Here is an 18,211-nt window from a genome sequence, read left to right as displayed (position 1 = left end):
TGCATTCCCATCATGATAATTTCATTCAGTTTTAGCAAGTATCTGTCTACAACTTCTCCATCAAACCCAAACAAAGGCTACACTGACTACTCCAGCGCTTTTGCAACATCCATGATTTATAAGACTGTTTTTCTTGTTCTTCTTTTGAATGGAAGAGGATTTCATACCTTAGATTTCCCTACGATTTTCATACTTGCGCTACTCATTTTACCTCACAAGCTCTTTCGCCTGCTCTCATTTCCTTTGAATGCACCTTTGTTGGTGTAAGACCTTTAAAGATCTCAAGATAAATACAGAAACTACTATCTTACTATGCTTCCTATTTTTACATTCAGATTGAAGATTAAACAATAACACTGAACATGCAAATTACTACCATTAATATTTAATAATGGCTGCAAGCATTCAGCAACAATGTATTTCAATAACTACCTCACCTGTACATTTGAGCTCCCAGATAATTCTCAGTACAGTTCCAAACACCTATTACTTTTACTCTGCTCTGCCTTCAGCATACTGCTTTAAGCCTATTAATAAAAAATACTTGTCTTCCATCATCACAAAACAAATATATTTAAAAAATAAGGTTATTAAACTGCACAAGGCAATTACATTAGCAACTTTTATACCTATATTCCTAATCAATTGAAATTAAAAATGTGGCTTTGCACAAGCTTAGACTTCCAAAGGTATCCAGTTGCTCCGTGAAGGATACAAGCACTTCTTTGCAAGTGCCTATATCAAGTTTTTAAAACTAGACAGCGAACGGAGGACGAAGCCCGTTTGACAATTCAAGCTGCTTTCACTCAGCCCTCCACTCACGACTTCTTCGCAGGACTCTGAATTCCGATTTTAGGCATAGTTACTTTTACAACACTGTATTATGACCCTACAGAACACTTCAATATCGGAAATAACCGAGTAACCCTACTCACGAAACACATCGGCTGTGCTCAGTCACCAGATCACGCTCCCCCTCCCAGCTGGGGACTCACCTCAAACGCACAACCATTCGCTGAGGGAGGAACCCGGCGGCGGCACCGGTTAAGCAGCCCCAGCCCCATGCCGGGGTCGGAAGGCGTTCCAGAGCCTGGGCGAAAGCACCGCAACAGCCTTCTGCCCAGGCACAGCTCCTACGGCTGGCGTGACATCCGGGGGCGAGACACGGGACAAACCACCCCCTCAGCCCCCCCGTGTCGGTATGGAGTAGCATGCCCACCTGATCCTCTCAGCCGCTGTAGCGGGCGAAGAGGCGGCGAGGGGCCAGCGGGTCCGCCGCCGCCACGCGTATCCCTTCAGTGGGGTCCACCACCTCTGCCGCCGTCTCCAGGCCTGACACCCCGCGCCCGCCAACGGAGCCGATGTGCCGCCGCGCACGCGCAAAGCCTCGCGCGCCACCACGCGAGCCCGGTTCGAAAGAGAACGGCGCGGACTGGGGCGGGCTGTGAGAGAGAAAAGGGGCGGGGCCAGCCCACCGGTGCCCGCGTGCACCCGGCGGGGAGAGGCGGAGCTAGAGGCTTTCCGCTCCGGAGCGCTCCCCTCAGAGCCCGGCCGGTGTGGGTCGTAACGGCCCGGTGACCTCACACTGCGTGCCCCAGAGAGAGGGTGGGGAACCAGACAGCCGCACACCTCTTGTGTAAAGCGGCGTCGCCCGAAGATGGCGTCACCGACCGTCGCGGCAGAAGCGAGCCGACTGACACCTCCCGCGCCCCGCCCTGTGGCGGGAGGTGTCGCTCTCTCTCTCTGAGCGGTTTCTCTATGGTGAGCTTCTTTTCCTGCGTCCCTTCTTTCCCTTCGTCTCTATGGTGCGCGCCCAGGCCCCTCCCTGCGGGGGCGGCGGCCATCTTGGCCGGGTGGCGGCAGCGGAGCACGTTGCTTGCCGGCCCGCGGGACGGGACAGCGGGCAGCGGTTCCTCCCTGCTGCGGCCCGGCCTCGCCGGTTGCGAGGTGTCTCCTTCAACCCAACTCCCGGTAAGCGGCTTCTGATGGGCTGTGGCATGGGGGGCTGGGGCCCGTGGCTTGCCCCCACCCATCACGGGAGTGGGGCCGGCCCACCGTTCCTCACCTGGGCCTCAGGGCTGGCAGCTCTGGCGGGGCCCGGCAAGGTGGGCCATCGCTCCGCGGTGCGACGAGCTGCCCCGAAGTCCTTGTCCCGCAGCCCTAAGGGAGCTGGCCCGCATGCTCCATTGGTTCAGGATACGGCCCGCACAGAAGATGGAGCCATGTGTGGCAGGAGGCCGCCCCTTCGCTAGTTGACACGGCCCGCACATGCAGTCCGTCGTCTCTGAGGCTAGCTGTATGTCGTCTTCTGGCACTGCTTTTTTGTCACACGCACGTCCCCCGCCCCATGCCGCAGCAGCGGTGGAAGTCAGAGAAAACGTTTCTTTCTGCAGCTGGGTTCAGCCACCGGCATCGCTTTCTTGTGGAGACCCGGCGGGGGTTCCTCGCGTTGTGGTGGCCGGGCTCCGGGGAAGGGCAAGCCGCAGGTTTTCTCCGGCGAAAGCAGGGGCTTCCTCGTCTGGAGATAAAAATGCTATGGTTTGCCTTATTTGGGGGAAAGTTGATATCCACGTGTGTGCTTGCGTGGTGAGGAGGTAAAAGACTTCTTGCATGTTTAGTAAGGTGACAGGGAAAGACTGTTTTTTACAAGATACGTGAAAGAAGCAAAATAAAGATCTTGGTAGGGCTTTTCTCTAGGACCATCGCAGTGTTTCGTCTCAGGAATGCACTGAGTTATTTCACCTGCAAGTTTGTGTGGCAGATCTAATTTAAAGTTCTCTGCTATGGTTTCCTAAACAGGTGGTCATGAAGTACTTGTGTAATTTTCATGTGGTAGATTGCTAATTTATGGGTTTATTCTCAAGCATTTCACTTGATGTTAGAAGAAAATATTAAAAGAGTGATAATTAATACTGTTCAGCACCAGCTACACACACCCACTCATTATGCTGCGTCAGTATATTTGAGCATATGCTTTTCATGTTAAAACTGTCTTTATTTTCATAGTCATGTTCTGCCTTATGAGTAATATAATGAGTTAAATGCAGTAAGGAGATTTGGAGCTTGTTTAAACTTCTTTTTGTGCATTGTCTCAGTTTCCAAAATGTCAAAACCTGAAGCATAGAGTAGTTTGCAATTCTTAGTAGATTTTGCTTGTTCTTGTAGTATTTACTATTATTTCTGCTTTGACAGCTACAGAGGTAGTGATCTGCCATGCAGAGTTTGAAAACCGGTTGTCTTCCATTTAAATTTTCTTTGGCTGTTCTGGTTCTTAACTTTCTTAATTTTCTCATGGAGTTGACTGTAGTCCATTAGCAATTGGCTGAGAGATAATTCTTGAGGTTAATTATTTTCAAAGGAAAGCGTAATTGCTGCTCACCATCACTTCTTTCACAGCATTTATCTTTGAGGTCTAATGCAGCATAATTTAACAAAATGTTAACTGTTTTGCTGCAAAGTATGGCTCCATTCTGAACGCAGATTGTGCCTTAACATAATTTAATTGAATTGTCTCTGCTTATCTTTCAGTCTTCATTTATGTATGGCGTTTTTCTGTTTTAAGTCTGAACAACTGAATGTATTTACAAATCCTTCTTGGCCATAGTTGATTTGACTTAGCAAATTCTAATATAACTCTAAAAATAATCAGTATTTTTAATGCAAGTATGTTATGTTTGTGCTACAGATTGTACATTACTGTTGCCTTTGTGACAGGCAGCAAGGTCTGCTGACTTTTTTCTTTTTTAGTTTACTCAGGTTTGTCAGAGAACAGCAGCTTTATCACAGAGCCTAAGAAAGCTCACTTAAAATGTTTGTGATAACCTGTTTGTGGCTTATTTTCAGGCATTTTAGTGTTTGTACCAGGTGTCATAGTTGGATTTAGTGGGCAGCTTTTGGCTTCAGTAAATGATAAGTCAAGGTTTTTAGAACTGTTTCTTTTCTTCCCCCCGCCCCATTTGTTATTTCTCTCTTACTTTTTCACCTGTGTTGTCATTCCATCATGCTGGAAAGATTTTCTGTTGTCACTCTGTCATCATTTCACTCACTCAAAATAATGCTTTACTCTTGTAGTTAGTATCAATATCTTTGTTTTTTCCTTTTTTGTTCTGTTCTTGATTTGGAAAGGAAAACAACTGCTTCTGAAAGGAGAAATGCTTCTGAATACCAGTTTCTCCTGCCCTTAAACTGCTGACTGTACTTAGCAATTACTTTATGCATGCTGTATTGTAGAGTATGTATGTTGTATGTGTTGCTGACCTGTGTTCAGTGTACTGAGAGTTCTGCTGTCTGCACCATGAAATCAGACCATCCTATTCAGTATGTTAAGGCAAATGCCACCAAAGTGACTGCATATAAATACATAACTTGAGTTCAGTGTGGGTTTGGAGAGTCTTGTTTAAACTGCTCTCTCATTTCTCAGTAGAACTGATTGTTGTTATTTTTTCTTGTGTACAGTTACCATAATAGACATGAGGACAGTCCTGCAAATTTTACAGAAGTAAAAGAAGTCACAAGTATTTTATTTCTGAAAATAGTTTAAGACCACTAGAGATTTTTGGATAAACTGACACTTCCATCATGTAATGGGAGCAGGGAGGCACGAGTGTATGTCTCATGCCAGGTCATTAGTTCTGTTCCCAACACACACCCCCCCCCCCCAAATACTTCATTTATGCTTGTTTTGCTTAATTCTGCGGACCCTTCAAAACTCATCACCACAGATGGGCATTTTCCCATATGGGAGGTTGGAAGGTAAAAAAAAAAATAGGCTCTTTTATTGTTTACCAACCCCAGTCTGATTCAGCAGCAGGCAATAGTTTAAACTTTAGTCTGCTTATCCCACCAAGACTGGGTGGAAAGCTTGCTGAGATGGGTGGCCAAAACTAATTGTTCCAAGCCTTGGTCGTTTAGAGCAGCCCCTGTCCTGTTCTCCTGCTTTGGTTCCTTAAGCTAAGCACCAGACTAGAAGAGGGTGTATGGCTGAGAGGAGCGTTTGTCTGCTCTGCTATCTGCACTGCTCAGGCAACAGAAGTTTGGGAGGTTGCACAGGGAAGGCAAGCTCCTGAAGTACAGCAGCATAATCTTCTAGAGCTTGCTTTTCAAACCTAGAGAAATAGTTTGCATGCTAGTTAGAGCTAAGATACCTAGCAGGGAGAGCTCTGCCTGGAAGATACAAGTGTGTTCTGTTTGCTCAAGGTACTTAGCCACACAGGCATGGTTGGAGAAAGGGTTGATCCAAGTTAGGCACTTCCTTCAGGAAACCAAAGAGAGAATGGTTGGTTCAACCCCAAATACTCTATAAACTGTGAATTACAGGACTTTTATGAAAAGCATTGGGCTATATTCCCAAAGAATGTATCTCTCTTTGAAGCACTGACAAAATCCAGTATCTGTCTCCTAAAAAGTTACCCTGACTCAAACATCCTTATAGTTTTTAAGACTTTCTCGTTATATAAGATGAATGTATTAAAATAAGAATTGCAAACCTGTTATTCCATGCCTGTTGGCCTGGTCTGTGGATTGAATGATGACCTACTTTGTCAGTCTGGTCTGATGATACAGAACTGTAAAATCACTTTTAAAATCTTTTTTTAAATAGTCAGTCTACGTTATATGAGGATTTTTTGGCTTAGGAAGTGTTGAAAAATTAATGAAAACAAATTGAAACATTTAAAGTAGAAACTGCCACAGTAGGGTTGACAGCATGAGTAATAATTCATTTCTATCTGATGAAGAATAGACGTCAATTTAAAAATACTTTGGAAAGTGAGGAGTAAGACTACCACTGAAAATATTCATAAGTATGGTAATAATGGATTTACAGATAAAATAACATCTTAATTTCTGACCTTTGCTTACAGTGAGACGCCCGTCTCTTCCTTTCTTTCATATTACAGTAGTGGCTGTAGGATTACTTCAGCTAAAGTTCACAGGTAAATTTAGGGAGGGATGGAGTTTAACATGATAGATGTGCTGTACACCTGTTTTATTCTTGCTTCTTTCAGGAGCAGCAACGAGAGGATGGAGTTGGCTTTAGGTGTATGTTGCTCATAGGAAGATAAGATCATTATTACTGTTACTCAGTTCTGTGTGTGAATATGGTAAAGGAAATACAAATGCGCTTTAAAATACATTCTGGCTTTTTCTTTAACCTAACAAGGCTTAAATTTAAAATATTTTGTCTTTCCCTCCCCTAAACTACAATTGTTGACATAAATTCCCAGTACAACCCAGTGCTTGTTAGTGTGCATTACAGATATCTAAGCAAGGGAAAAGACAGTTATGTAGAGGAATACAAGTAATTTCACTCTTTGAGGGCAATTATTTGTGATTTCAGGAATATTTAATCACCTAGTACTTCAACACCTTTCTTTTCTGAAAATAATTTTGTCAAGAATCTTGCTTATTTTTATTGCAATATCTTATAGTCTTATATAGTCTTACAGTTACTGATTCTGTGTTAGGAAATGCAGAATGTAAGTGTAGTTATTCAGATACTAATGAAAATCAAGATAAAATAATTAAATATTATCAGCTATGGCTGTTCATATTGCTTGGAGTTACTTTTCTATATACAGCTACACATTTTCACCTTGAACAATAGTTTAAATTTTACAATATTTTAATAATTTAATGTAGGATATTGGCATAGAGTTTGCAAAATTAGTATTATAATCAGATTTTTGGGGTAATAGTTGTAGTCACAATTTGACTTTACCGGGCACTGTAGCATGAACAAGGTCACTTTACAGAAGGCAGCTTGTGAAACTGAAATTTGCAGAAGTATACATTCTTGTGTTCATGTTACAACATCTTTTTCTTGGAAACAAATACATTTTCAGATATAACTGCAGTTTTATGTTTACAGTGGAGAAATAGTAATGGGATGGAAAGCTGACATGCAAGATTTGTGCCGTTATTTACATACCAGTACCTGTATTACTTGTATCTGAGATTTTGCCCTGTTCACCATGTTGCTTAAAAGAGGAGAAACATCAAATCATTATCCCCTTTTTACATCTCTGAACTCTGCTAGTAATAACTTCATACATATATATATATGATTTTCTCTATGCTGTCAGTAATTATGTTCTCTTTTGGGTTTTGTTTTTTTCTCTTAAGGTCTGTGAGACTCTCACTATTCCTCCTCATAATTGGTGCATGTGTTTAACCCAAAATTGTGCATTATGGCAGACAAATTAACAAGAATTGCTATTGTCAACCATGACAAGTGTAAGCCAAAGAAATGCCGGCAAGAATGCAAGAAAAGTTGTCCTGTGGTTCGAATGGGTAAGAAATGTAATTTAACCAAGTATTTAAGTGATTGGAGAAGTTTTAAGTAATGTTCTGCTAGGAGGAGCTAGGTTTTTGTTTATCATCATGCTTCGTTTCATAAAGCCTGAGAACAGGAACAATTTGTAGTCTTCGGATGCTCTGAAGCTTCTGTGAACATTAGTCAGTTACATGTTCCTCTGTGGAATTTAGTAGCAAGAGCTCTGATTTACAGAAACTTTTTTGAGTTAATTTTACTTATTTTTTCACCAGGAAAACTTTGCATAGAAGTCACATCACAGAGCAAAATAGCTTGGATCTCAGAAACACTTTGTATTGGCTGTGGTATTTGCATCAAGGTAAAAGGCTGCCTTATTTGAAATGATAAAACATTCTTGATTTTGCTGTTATATTTAGTAATGCCTACTGCAACTTCAAAAAGCTGGATTTTTCCCTGACTGATCACACCTTGTTAATTGTTACTGTATAGAAAGTGAAGTACTGTGTCAGTTTACTGAACCAGTTAGGTTGCAGGGTGTGGGTTGTAACTTTCTGTTTGCGGTTTTGATTTTGTTTGGGTTTGTTTGTGTTTACACACACCTAGCAGTAGAAGGATGTTTGTGTAAAGGAGCTAGAGAACATATGCAGTGTGCCTTATTTGTGTTGTAGGCCGACAGTCTAAAATGCTGTTTAATTTGAAATATGTGACATAAAACTTCTTTGGAAAATTGACTGTGTAAATGAAAGTCAAGTAATTTGGTGAAAGTTCTTTTAAAAGTATTTAAAAGCCTAGCTGGGTGCGGTACAGAACATAGCGTTTTGTTAATAAATTGTTTGTGTGCACCAGTAATCTGTATATTTCTTTCAATTACAGAAATGCCCTTTTGGAGCCTTGTCAATTGTTAACTTACCTAGCAACCTGGAGAAAGAAACCACGCATAGATACTGTGCCAATGCCTTCAAACTTCACAGGTATTTTATTTTTTTAGCCAACATAAGAGACAAAAAATTCAAGGTTTTGATAGTACAAACATAGTGCACATGAAAGTGTTACCAGTTATTACCTTAATAGCTTCTTTTTTTGAATGTTAATTGCTTTCTTATTAAAAAGTATTACAATAAAATACAATTTTAATGCTCATTTTGCAGAGCTCTTGTTTAAAGAACAGTGTGCTCTTAAATCTTTCTTACGACCTATTATTAAGGAATATTGATTTAAGTTGTATTATATATCTGTTGGCAAGTTAACAAAGTAGGCTGAAAAAATCAGAAAGTCTGAAAGCACATTGTAACCTTTACCTCCAAATGTTGGTGTGTGATGGCATTAATGTAATCCAAATTTATTGATGTCGTGTACAGGTTACCTATCCCTCGTCCAGGTGAAGTACTGGGATTGGTTGGAACCAATGGTATTGGGAAATCAACTGCCTTGAAAATTTTAGCAGGAAAACAGAAGCCAAATCTTGGAAAATACGATGTATGTATCAGCAGTAAAGTAGAGTTGGCATTATAGATAGCTGTGTTTAGATTTTTTCACTGAGTTTTTGTGTCTGAATGATGTAGAATTTGCAAGAACATTGGCACTTTCCCTATTAAACAGCCAATGACCTACTCCATGCAGAAACAGTAGCAGAAGGATGTTATTAAAAAGAGGGTTTTGTTTGTTTGGGGGGGGGGGGGATATTGGGGTTGTTTGTTGTTGTTTTTTTTTTTTTTGCAAAGTCTCTGTGTCTTTCAAGAAAGAAAAGGATGCTAATTATAGGTGTAACTTGCTAAATATCAGTATCAGTAAGTTTCTGTCTTTAAGTCACACATAAGGGGTTTTTAATATGATTTTAAAACTGTCAGCTTCAACCAGACATAGATAAACTTGTAATCTGCTGGTCTTCATGGAAGATTGTAAACCATTTCTCTGTCTTTACACTAAGTCAAACTGCAGTCAGCAGGGAAAATAATTTACAGGGGTTTGTTTACCTAGCACTACTCTAAGAGTGAATATTACTAGAGAAAAGACATAAACAGTAGCTTCCGTGACTCTTTTTATCGGACAGTATTTCAGTTACCACCTTCTCATCTTCAAATTACATGGTGACAGTTGAATTCTGGTGTACACTCCTTCTTTCAGGGACTTATAGGAACGAGCGTGTTCCAACTTTCTTCATACATTTCCTTACCTGAGAGAGTAATGTTTTAGCAAATCGTTCACTTTGTGGCCACCACTTAAACCCACAAAGAAATAATCATTCCCCAGCTAGAGTTTCCATTCTCTTTCAAGTCTGGTTTATGTTATTTTGTGGACTTCTTGTTTCAGGTGGTAGTATTGCAGAAATATCAAAACTTTTGACTTTCTGAATGTGTACATAATTGAATTACCATGCTTCCAAAATCAGACTTCCCTGTGAAGAACCAAATCATGACCACAGAAACAAGTGGTATGAATTGAATCTTCAGTGTTGCTTCTGCTGTAAAACTTATGAAGCATTTCCTCTGTGTATTTGCTTGGTTTGGAAATATGGCTGTGTCACTCTGTTTCCGTGCTGCTGTTTACCATCAAAATAAGTACCTCAGCACCATTCAGAGCAGTTTGCTGTGTAAAAGTGTACGAGTTGTGACTTTTTCCTGGGTTACTGCTCTCAACAGGTCCTTTTTTCTTTTTTCTTCTATTTTCTTTTTTGGTCAGTTTTCCTTTGTCTCCTTCTGTTTTCTTGACAACATTTGCTAGAAGCAGAGAAAATGTCCAAATTTTATCACCTCTTTTGTGCAAGTTGATGTTATCAGTGAAATCCTTTTCCTTTGGGTTAGCTAAATCTCATAGCTAAAAAGTGCAGTTACACTAATCCACACTTCCATTTTGCCCATCAGGTAGTTTCACTCACAGCTTCTTAACTGTCTAAATAAGGTTTTTGATGTCCTGAGTGTAAATTTAAAATGCCCTTTCTTTAAAGGGCTAGTGCCACCTGGAGGAAAATACCTGAACTTCAGCTTTGCATTGTGCAATGGCATATTTTTAGTTTTTTCCTTCCTTTTAATGGAAACTTTGCAGAGGCAACATCACCATTTGGTAACTTGCTATTTTCCAGGCTTTTCTTTATCTTGCAAGCGTATTCTGTTCACTGTATTGATCACAATTTTACAATTAGGTGTTTTTAATGATGTTTTTAGAATGGTAGAAGTAAACACAGGCTTTGATTTTGTCACAGGATCCACCTGACTGGCAAGAAATTTTGACTTATTTCCGAGGATCTGAATTACAAAATTATTTTACCAAGATCCTGGAAGATGACCTAAAAGCTATCATTAAACCTCAGTACGTGGACCAGATCCCTAAAGCTGCAAAGGTAAGAAATCTCATGAGCTGAGAGAAAGCTGGAAACCTCTCCTGTAATATTTCTCTTGTGTTAAAAGATGATTTTTTTCTTAATTACTACTATCATCTATCATGCAGGGAACAGTGGGATCAATTCTGGATAGGAAGGATGAAACCAAGACACAAACTGTTGTGTGTCAGCAGCTTGGTAAGTGTATTTCTTAATCAAACATCAGATAAATTCATACTTACTGAAAAAAAAAGTTAATTACTAATGTGATGATTTAATTATGCCATTTAAAAAGGGTGGGGGGAAGTAAAGATGCTTTAGTCTAACTAATTGATAAATGCTAGTTGACAGAATTCAATGCAATTTCTGTTTCATGGTAAACAGTGTTTATTTTTAAATCTGGAAAAATTCTAGTTACCATCTGCTTCTCTTGCTTGCTCACAACTCTGGCAAAATCTTAGCATCCTTTCTTGTCGGAGCCATTGCATATAGAAAATACTACAGAAAAACCTCCAAAACATTTTATTTCAATTTAAAATCCTATATATAGCTGATTATAGCTGATTTCTGAGAATAATGCAGTTAATAAGAAGAACATCTGCATAGTCCAGCCCTGGTAAGTTTTTGTAGGTGCTTTGAATTCAGTTGTTGTTAAATTTAGGCGTTGCTAAATTAACAACAGGGCTCTTTGTGGTAGATGTGGGTGGTAATGGTGGGGCTACATTGTGCCATCAAGAGCATGGTCCTTGCGTCCCACTTAACTTATTAGTGAAACAGTATATTCTTGAAATTGGCTGTTCCTGAAGCTGATGAGAAAATACTAGCTTCACCCATTGATTGTAACATTTGGGAGACCTGATTTTCCTGAAAATCACAACTCTTCAGCCAGGTCTAACATGAAACACTTAACTGATGTTTGTTTTTAGGGCTGGGAATCTTGCAAAATAGACGACGGAAAGCCAAATAGAAATGTAATTCCTCTGCATGATGCAGCTGTACAAATTAATGAGCAAATGCTGCAGAGAAGCCATAACTTGCTGTGACTTATATAGAAGCATCATAATGTTACTTGTAAACTGAACACTTTACTACTTTCTTGTTTTTATCCTGTGTAGGATGTCTGCTGTGATTATACATGTTTCTGTAGGTAATAAAAATATGAATTGTTGCGTTGGTTATATCTCAAAATAACCACTTATTTGCAGACTTAACCCATCTGAAGGAAAGAAATGTTGAGGACCTTTCAGGAGGAGAACTTCAGAGATTTGCTTGTGCAGTTGTTTGCATTCAGAAGGCTGATATGTATGTTTACTTCTGTTATACATCGCTTCTCATAATCTGTCTCGGAATGTGATCCCCTGATTTACATTTATTGTTAGAAATGATACCTCTGTTTGAAATATTTAAAGAAAAGGATTTACAAACAAAAAATTGTTTTTACCAATTCAGCAGCTGAGATCCATATTTACTCCATAATCTCTGGGGGTTTTATACTTCATCTGCAAGGAAATTGCTAATTTCAGAGGCCAGTGTTAAATTTCAGCACCACAACTTCAGAACCCTTCCTAATCCCACATAAATGTGCTCTATTAGACAGCTTACCTCACATGGCATGTCTGAATAAGAAATGGGACAGGTGCTTCCCCACCTCTAGGAACTTGGGTCCCTCTTCTCCTGTCTTGCAACCAGGAAATTACTGTCTAGTCCATGCTGTTTCCTAACTCCTAGGGACCAAGAAAGGGACATCCCAAGAGTTGGGGTGGGGGGGGTTTGCTTGCTTGCTTCAAATTGTTTGGGCTGTGGCTTTTCTGTTTGGCTGGGCTTCTGTTTGGCTGGTGCAGGTTTTGGGTGGGTTTTCTTGTTTGCTTTGTTGTTTTTCTCTTTGGGAAGATATCCTGGTTCCAGTCTTCCCAAGTACTTTTGTGCTTTTTCAGTTCATGAGTGCATGGGATTCCTAACTGATTGCTGATACCTTGTAACATTTAATAACTTTGTCAGAGCTTTCAGGAAAGTAACACTTAAATCATTTAGTAATTTCACATGACAGTCATCGGAGATTCAAGGCAGGTGTCAGTACATAATTCTCATACTTTGTGTCCCTCAGTGTAAATAACGATAGTGTTTTATTTCTGTGAATGTAATGGTTGAAATATTAGTACTAGATTTGAATATGTATAAAGCTTGCATTCATCAAGACTTTATTCTTTCTTCGGGTCCTAGCTTCATGTTTGATGAACCTTCTAGCTACTTAGATGTCAAGCAGCGCTTGAAGGCTGCCATCACTATTCGATCTCTAATAAATCCTGACAGGTAAGTACAAACTTCAGATGTTTAGCTAGACTGTAATAATATGCCTTTTTACAGAGGAAAGAAACATCCAGCCCATCTGCCTAGAAGTGCTGACTTTTCAGCATGGTGCACTAATAGATGTTTAAAATATTCTAAGTCGGTAATACGCTATTTCTTTGCATTTTGGAAACTTACTTCCTCTAGTTTCTGTACTGTTTCAGCATTTGGTAATAAAGAGGTGAAAACAGAGGTGGTTATTTTTCACCTGAATATCGCTGTTTCATCCACTTCTCATGAAGTTTTCTTTTTTTTCTTAAAATGTGCTAAATATTTTTTGCTCCAGTGGATCAACATCCTTTTACTCACATAAAGAAGCTGCCAGTTTATGCTGAAGATGGATTTTCAACTCGTCATTCACAACATCTCTTTATTGGAATTTTGCGGGGAAAAAAAAGGCTTATCAGAGATTTGAGCTCTGTCCTTATTAAGTATTAATAAAAGAAAGCATATTAAGTAAGAATCATGTTGATAGCTTTGCTTATGCAGGAGTAGAGTACAAAAGAAAAACTGTTTTGTATTGAAATGTAAAAGCATGGCTCTGGCTCTATTTTTCAGGTACATTATTGTTGTAGAGCATGATCTAAGTGTGTTAGATTATCTCTCTGACTTTATCTGCTGCCTGTATGGTGTGCCAAGTGCTTATGGTGTTGTTACCATGCCCTTCAGCGTAAGAGAAGGTAATTGCTGTATTTCTCTTTTTAAACATGCCCCAGAAAATTCTAGGGAAGAAAGGTAGCAAAGTGCTACTTGTCTGTTATGGGAACATGTCTTCTTCCTGTTACAGTTCAGTAACTAACAAACTACCATTTTAATTTGTGTGGAATTTCTAATCCTAACCCTAAACTTACACCTCAACCCAAAACTCTTAATTATGAAATGCTCTTTGTCTCTTGCTCAGGACATAATTTTTATACTTGCAGGTGTTTTGTAAACAGTGGAGTTACACAGAATACCTTATAAATAGTAGAGAAAGGTCAGGAGAAAGTTTGCACGGTACAGAGGTGTGTAGTGTTCAACTGAATTGGCCCTGCTTGTAGCACTGACACTTGGTAGTAGCTGGTTTTGTGAGAACAGGTCCAGCAGCAGTAGTTTCTTTAAACCCTATGCACGTGACTAATACCAGGTATGGAAGAAGAGCTTCTACAGCCTTTCTATGATTTTAGTAAGATTTTCCTCAGTTTACATAATGTACACACTTCAAGTAGGAGAGTTTGTTCCCCATTTTAACATGTCCTTTAAAATCCAGTGTTGCTCTTACCCAGTGGGAATTGACAGCCAAGCACTGAAATTCATCTTGTATTGCTCTGTTGTAGACCTTTTTTAATGATATTTTTTTTCCTCCTTTTGTAGGCATAAACATTTTCTTAGATGGCTATGTTCCAACAGAAAATCTGAGGTTCCGAGATGCATCTCTGGTATTTAAAGTCGCTGAGACTGCTAATGAAGAAGAGGTTAAAAAGATGTGTATGTACAAATATCCAGGAATGAAAAAAAAGATGGGAGAATTTGAACTATCCATAGTAGCTGGAGAATTCACGGATTCTGAAATTATGGTGATGTTAGGGGAAAATGGTAAGAAACTGCTTCTGCAGCCTTAACTATGCTCCTAAAGCCATTTTTCAGGGTTCAAAATGACTAGGTTTGAGTCAAGTTGAACTGCTTGTTACCTAGTGAAGATGTGGCATAAGCTTGCTCTCTAAATAGCAAGAATTACTGTGTATTACCAATGCCATTGGTTTTGTCCCTTACCCCATTTCAAGAACTTAGAGTGGCAGGATGACATTTCAGCTGGTGAGCTTAGCCACAAGTCTAGAATGTTGCAGCTTGAAAAAAACAATAGGAAGTGCTGCTTGCTGGAAGTGAACATAGGAATTCTTGAAGCAGTCTAACTTGAAAAATGTATTTTTTATGAAGTTTTTATCTTTTTGTATCAGTGACTTAATTGTTAGAGTTCTAACTTAATAAAAAGTCAGACATAATTTATAACTCTCATTTTATTTTAGGAACTGGCAAAACTACGTTTATCCGGATGCTTGCAGGAAGACTTACACCTGATGAAGGAGGTAATGCTTAATATCTTAGTTGAAACCTAGTTTGAAGACACTGGACAGGCTCTTGTTTTCATTATAGATTTTATCGTTTCATAGGTGAGGTTCCAGTCCTGAATGTCAGCTACAAACCACAGAAGATCAGTCCTAAATCTACGGTATGTTTAAGCTTTATTTATTAAGTATTGTGTTTGCTCCAAAAAGTATGTTTGAAATACGCAAGTCAAACTTCTTTATGCCCGGAACAGAATGCTCTGTTACATGTTTTCTTATGGCGTGGTGCCTAAAACTGAGGGTCAGCGTTTTTCTTTTACTTAGGGAAGTGTCCGTCAGCTACTGCATGAAAAGATCAGGGATGCCTACACACACCCCCAGTTTGTAACTGATGTCATGAAACCTCTTCAAATAGAAAACATCATTGACCAGGAGGTATGAATTGCCCAAGACAACAGGCTAATTTTTCTGCTTTAGTTCTCTGCCTGTCTCTGAACTAAATACATCCTTCTTCCCTCTTACCCCAATAGGTTCAAACATTGTCTGGGGGTGAGTTGCAGCGCGTCGCATTAGCTCTTTGTCTTGGTAAACCTGCTGATGTCTACCTGATTGATGAACCCTCAGCGTATCTGGACTCTGAACAACGTCTAATGGCTGCTAGAGTCATTAAACGGTAAAGTAGACATGAGGGGTAAAGAACTGAAATTCCCAGTATTTTTACAGTAAGTTCACTTTCATGTCTGTTTCTCTCTTTTTTCTTGAATTTCTATTTCAGTTTCATTCTCCATGCTAAAAAAACAGCTTTTGTGGTAGAACATGATTTTATCATGGCTACATACCTTGCTGATCGTGTGATTGTTTTTGATGGTATTCCTTCCAAGAACACACTTGCCAACAGGTAAGAGGCTTCTTTGGATTAGTAAGCAAGACAAGGAGAACAAGGCAGGAATAAATTGTTTATCGAAAGTATCAACAAAAATAAGAGGTGAAGCATCCCTGCCCATTGAAATTTAAGCTGCATTTAATGTAATCCATGGGTGTTGTGAAGGTTCTGACTTTTGTTTTGAAGCAAGGAAAAGAAAATGAGGTTGACCTAAGCTTGACCAGCTCCTTGTTTAAATTAACCTTAAGAAGCTGCACACAAATTTCTGTCAGAAATTAGTGGCACTTGTAAGGAATGAAAGAAAGCACCAGTTGTAAAGTATATTTAGGAACATATCTTGAAGATACATTAAAAGAAAGCAGTGTACTAAGGGTATGTACCTATGTGCAAAGTAAGTCCAAGTCTTGACAGCAACTTGTTAACACATGCAGTCCATGAGTTTTACTTTTTCAAAGCTGTCCCTTTTGGTACATGCCTGTAAATAATTTCATGTGAATTACAGAGAATTCCGGAAGAGCAGTCTGAAACACTAGAAGCTTTTAGACCAGTGTAATAACCAAGTACTTAATGTGAGCCGCATGAAGTAAACATGTTGCTGAGTAACTGCCAAAGGATGAGAGTGGTAGTTACTGACTTCTTGTCCAAGACGTGATTTGACTGAAAATGTAGCACATCCTGGTTATGTCAGACACAGTTCATGCTTGTGTTACCAGACCTGAATGAGCTCAGGGTGGAGATCAAACTACCTGTAATCTGCACAGTATAGAACTTCTGACAGTTGAGCTGGAATGTTCTTCTCTCTTAACAGTCCACAGACTCTTTTGGCTGGAATGAATAAGTTTTTATCTCAACTTGAAATCACTTTTAGAAGAGACCCCAACAATTACAGACCAAGAATAAACAAACTCAATTCAATCAAGGTAAGAGAGAAGCACTTTACAATAAAGCCAAAACTATGTCATGTAAAGCCAGGTTTTAAAAATAAGGAACAAAAACAAAGACTAACCTGGTAGTTTTCAGAGCAGCATATGAAACAAGTAGTAAGAAAAGGGGCCTACAGGGAATTTGGACAGGGTATTTTTTACAAGAGCATGTGGGGGAATAGGACAAGGGAAATATTTTTAAATTGAAAAAAGGAAGTTTTAGATTAGATATTAGATAAAGTGCTTCCCTGTTATAGTGGTGAGCCACTGGCACAGGTTGCCCAGAGAAGTTGTGGCTGCCCTATCCCTGGCAGTGCTCAAGGCCAAGTTGGAATGGGCTTGGAGCAACCTGGTCTAGTGGAAGGTGACCCTGCCTGTGGCAGGGGGTTTGGAACTGGATGAGCTTTATTGTCCCTTGCAACCCAAACCATTCTATGAAAACAGAAGAGTGTTTAGCTGTATGGCTCTTTATTTCAACTGTATTCAAATCTGCCAAAGATTCTTCGAGTAACACTGACCTTTTTTCTCTTCCTAAGGATGTTGAACAAAAGAAGAGTGGAAACTACTTTTTCCTGGATGATTAAATATTGGATCTGAGCATCTTTGTAACTGGCATATAGAAATGCATATTGGAATCTAAACACTGGTGGATGAGAAGGCTCAATCAGGTTTTAGAACACTTAAATCTTTTGGAGCTTAAAAATCTCTTGCTGCTTGTAACATCCAAGACCAGTAGCAGTGTAAATCCTAGTCCACGTAAAACTGCCACTTTCTGTATTTTGCTGAGACAGCCCTATTTTCAGTGTAATAATTTCAAAATAGACCACCTTGAAATTGTGCAAATGAGTCTCCTGATTTTTCAAAATCTGAGGGAGCTTTTCAATTCAATAGATCCGATTCACATACCACATAGTGACTGAACTCCCTCATTTTAAGAATCTTCGAGGCTGTTTTCTCTGCCAGAGGGACTCTTACCAAAAATATCAAGATACAGAAGCGACTCATGTTTTAAAAAGGCTGAATCTCTCTGGATGAGGGTTTCATAAATAAACATCCTCTTAACTTACAGCTGTCTGTGACACAGTGCAAAAGTTCTTACATGCTGAATGAGTGATTTATTTCAGTTGTCATTATGCACACCTTTTCTCATGCTGCAGTAAAGAACACACAAAAGATGGAGTACAAACAATATGAAGGAAGATAATCTATGCCTTTTTTAGTCACCTGTACCTGTGCATCTTTTCAGACCTACTTACAGGAGAGTATTCAGTTAAACGTCTTAAAGAGTCCACTAAAAATCCTTTCAATCTTCTGCAACTTAAACCTACACCATAAGGAAAGGTTAATGGCTGGGGTTTCCAACTCATTCCTCCATCAGTAAGTGCTTCCCATGGAGAAATGAGTTGTACATGCTTAAGATGCAAG

General features: G+C 39.6%; 2 protein-coding genes across 5 annotated transcripts in view; one reads left to right on the top strand and one right to left on the bottom strand.

The window, feature by feature from the left end:
* The window catches only part of ANAPC10 (anaphase promoting complex subunit 10), a 109,434-nt gene extending 107,870 nt beyond the window's left edge, over nucleotides 1–1,564 (bottom strand). Inside the window, exon 1 of one of the 3 annotated variants that reach the window (XM_062625739.1) lies at nucleotides 1,220–1,564. The gene's annotated coding sequence lies outside the window, so the exon portion shown is untranslated. The remainder of the gene's footprint in view (nucleotides 1–1,219) is intronic. The other 2 variants (XM_062625740.1, XM_062625738.1) reach the window with 2 other exon arrangements.
* A 174-nt stretch (nucleotides 1,565–1,738) lies between these two features.
* Nucleotides 1,739–17,854, top strand: ABCE1 (ATP binding cassette subfamily E member 1). Of its 2 annotated transcripts, none has more exons than XM_062625732.1 (18): nucleotides 1,739–1,761; nucleotides 7,123–7,290; nucleotides 7,546–7,631; nucleotides 8,147–8,244; nucleotides 8,632–8,749; nucleotides 10,473–10,610; nucleotides 10,718–10,787; nucleotides 11,795–11,891; nucleotides 12,810–12,899; nucleotides 13,494–13,615; nucleotides 14,289–14,510; nucleotides 14,942–15,001; nucleotides 15,086–15,144; nucleotides 15,305–15,415; nucleotides 15,511–15,653; nucleotides 15,756–15,878; nucleotides 16,672–16,783; nucleotides 17,323–17,854. In XM_062625732.1, exons 2-18 carry the CDS (start codon nucleotides 7,188–7,190, stop codon nucleotides 17,368–17,370), a joined length of 1,800 nt encoding a protein of 599 aa, XP_062481716.1. In that variant the 5' UTR covers nucleotides 1,739–1,761; nucleotides 7,123–7,187; the 3' UTR covers nucleotides 17,371–17,854. The 2 variants fall into 2 exon arrangements, with proteins under 2 accessions (XP_062481716.1, XP_062481715.1); XM_062625731.1 differs by lacking the exon at nucleotides 1,739–1,761 and adding an exon at nucleotides 1,796–1,971.
* Nucleotides 17,855–18,211: the final 357 nt, after the last annotated feature.

Source organism: Pezoporus occidentalis, unplaced genomic scaffold (genome assembly GCF_034315485.1).
Source record: "Pezoporus occidentalis ecotype Australia unplaced genomic scaffold, CSIRO_AGI_Poc_V1 ctg281, whole genome shotgun sequence".
NCBI classification, from domain to species: Eukaryota; Metazoa; Chordata; class Aves; order Psittaciformes; family Psittacidae; genus Pezoporus; species Pezoporus occidentalis.
The sequence above is the reverse complement of the archived record's forward strand: the minus strand, read 5'-3'. Positions and strand labels throughout refer to the sequence as shown.

What these genes read in the sequence shown, in the direction of transcription:
- ABCE1 (XM_062625732.1), top strand. Translation starts at nt 7,188, where the DNA reads ATGGCAGACAAATTAACAAGAATTGCTATTGTCAACCATGACAAGTGT. An exon ending in AATGCCTTCAAACTTCACAG is followed by an intron (nt 8,245 to 8,631) that starts GTATTTTATTTT and finishes TGTCGTGTACAG; the next exon opens with GTTACCTATCCCTCGTCCAG. An exon ending in TCTCTAATAAATCCTGACAG is followed by an intron (nt 12,900 to 13,493) that starts GTAAGTACAAAC and finishes TCTATTTTTCAG; the next exon opens with GTACATTATTGTTGTAGAGC.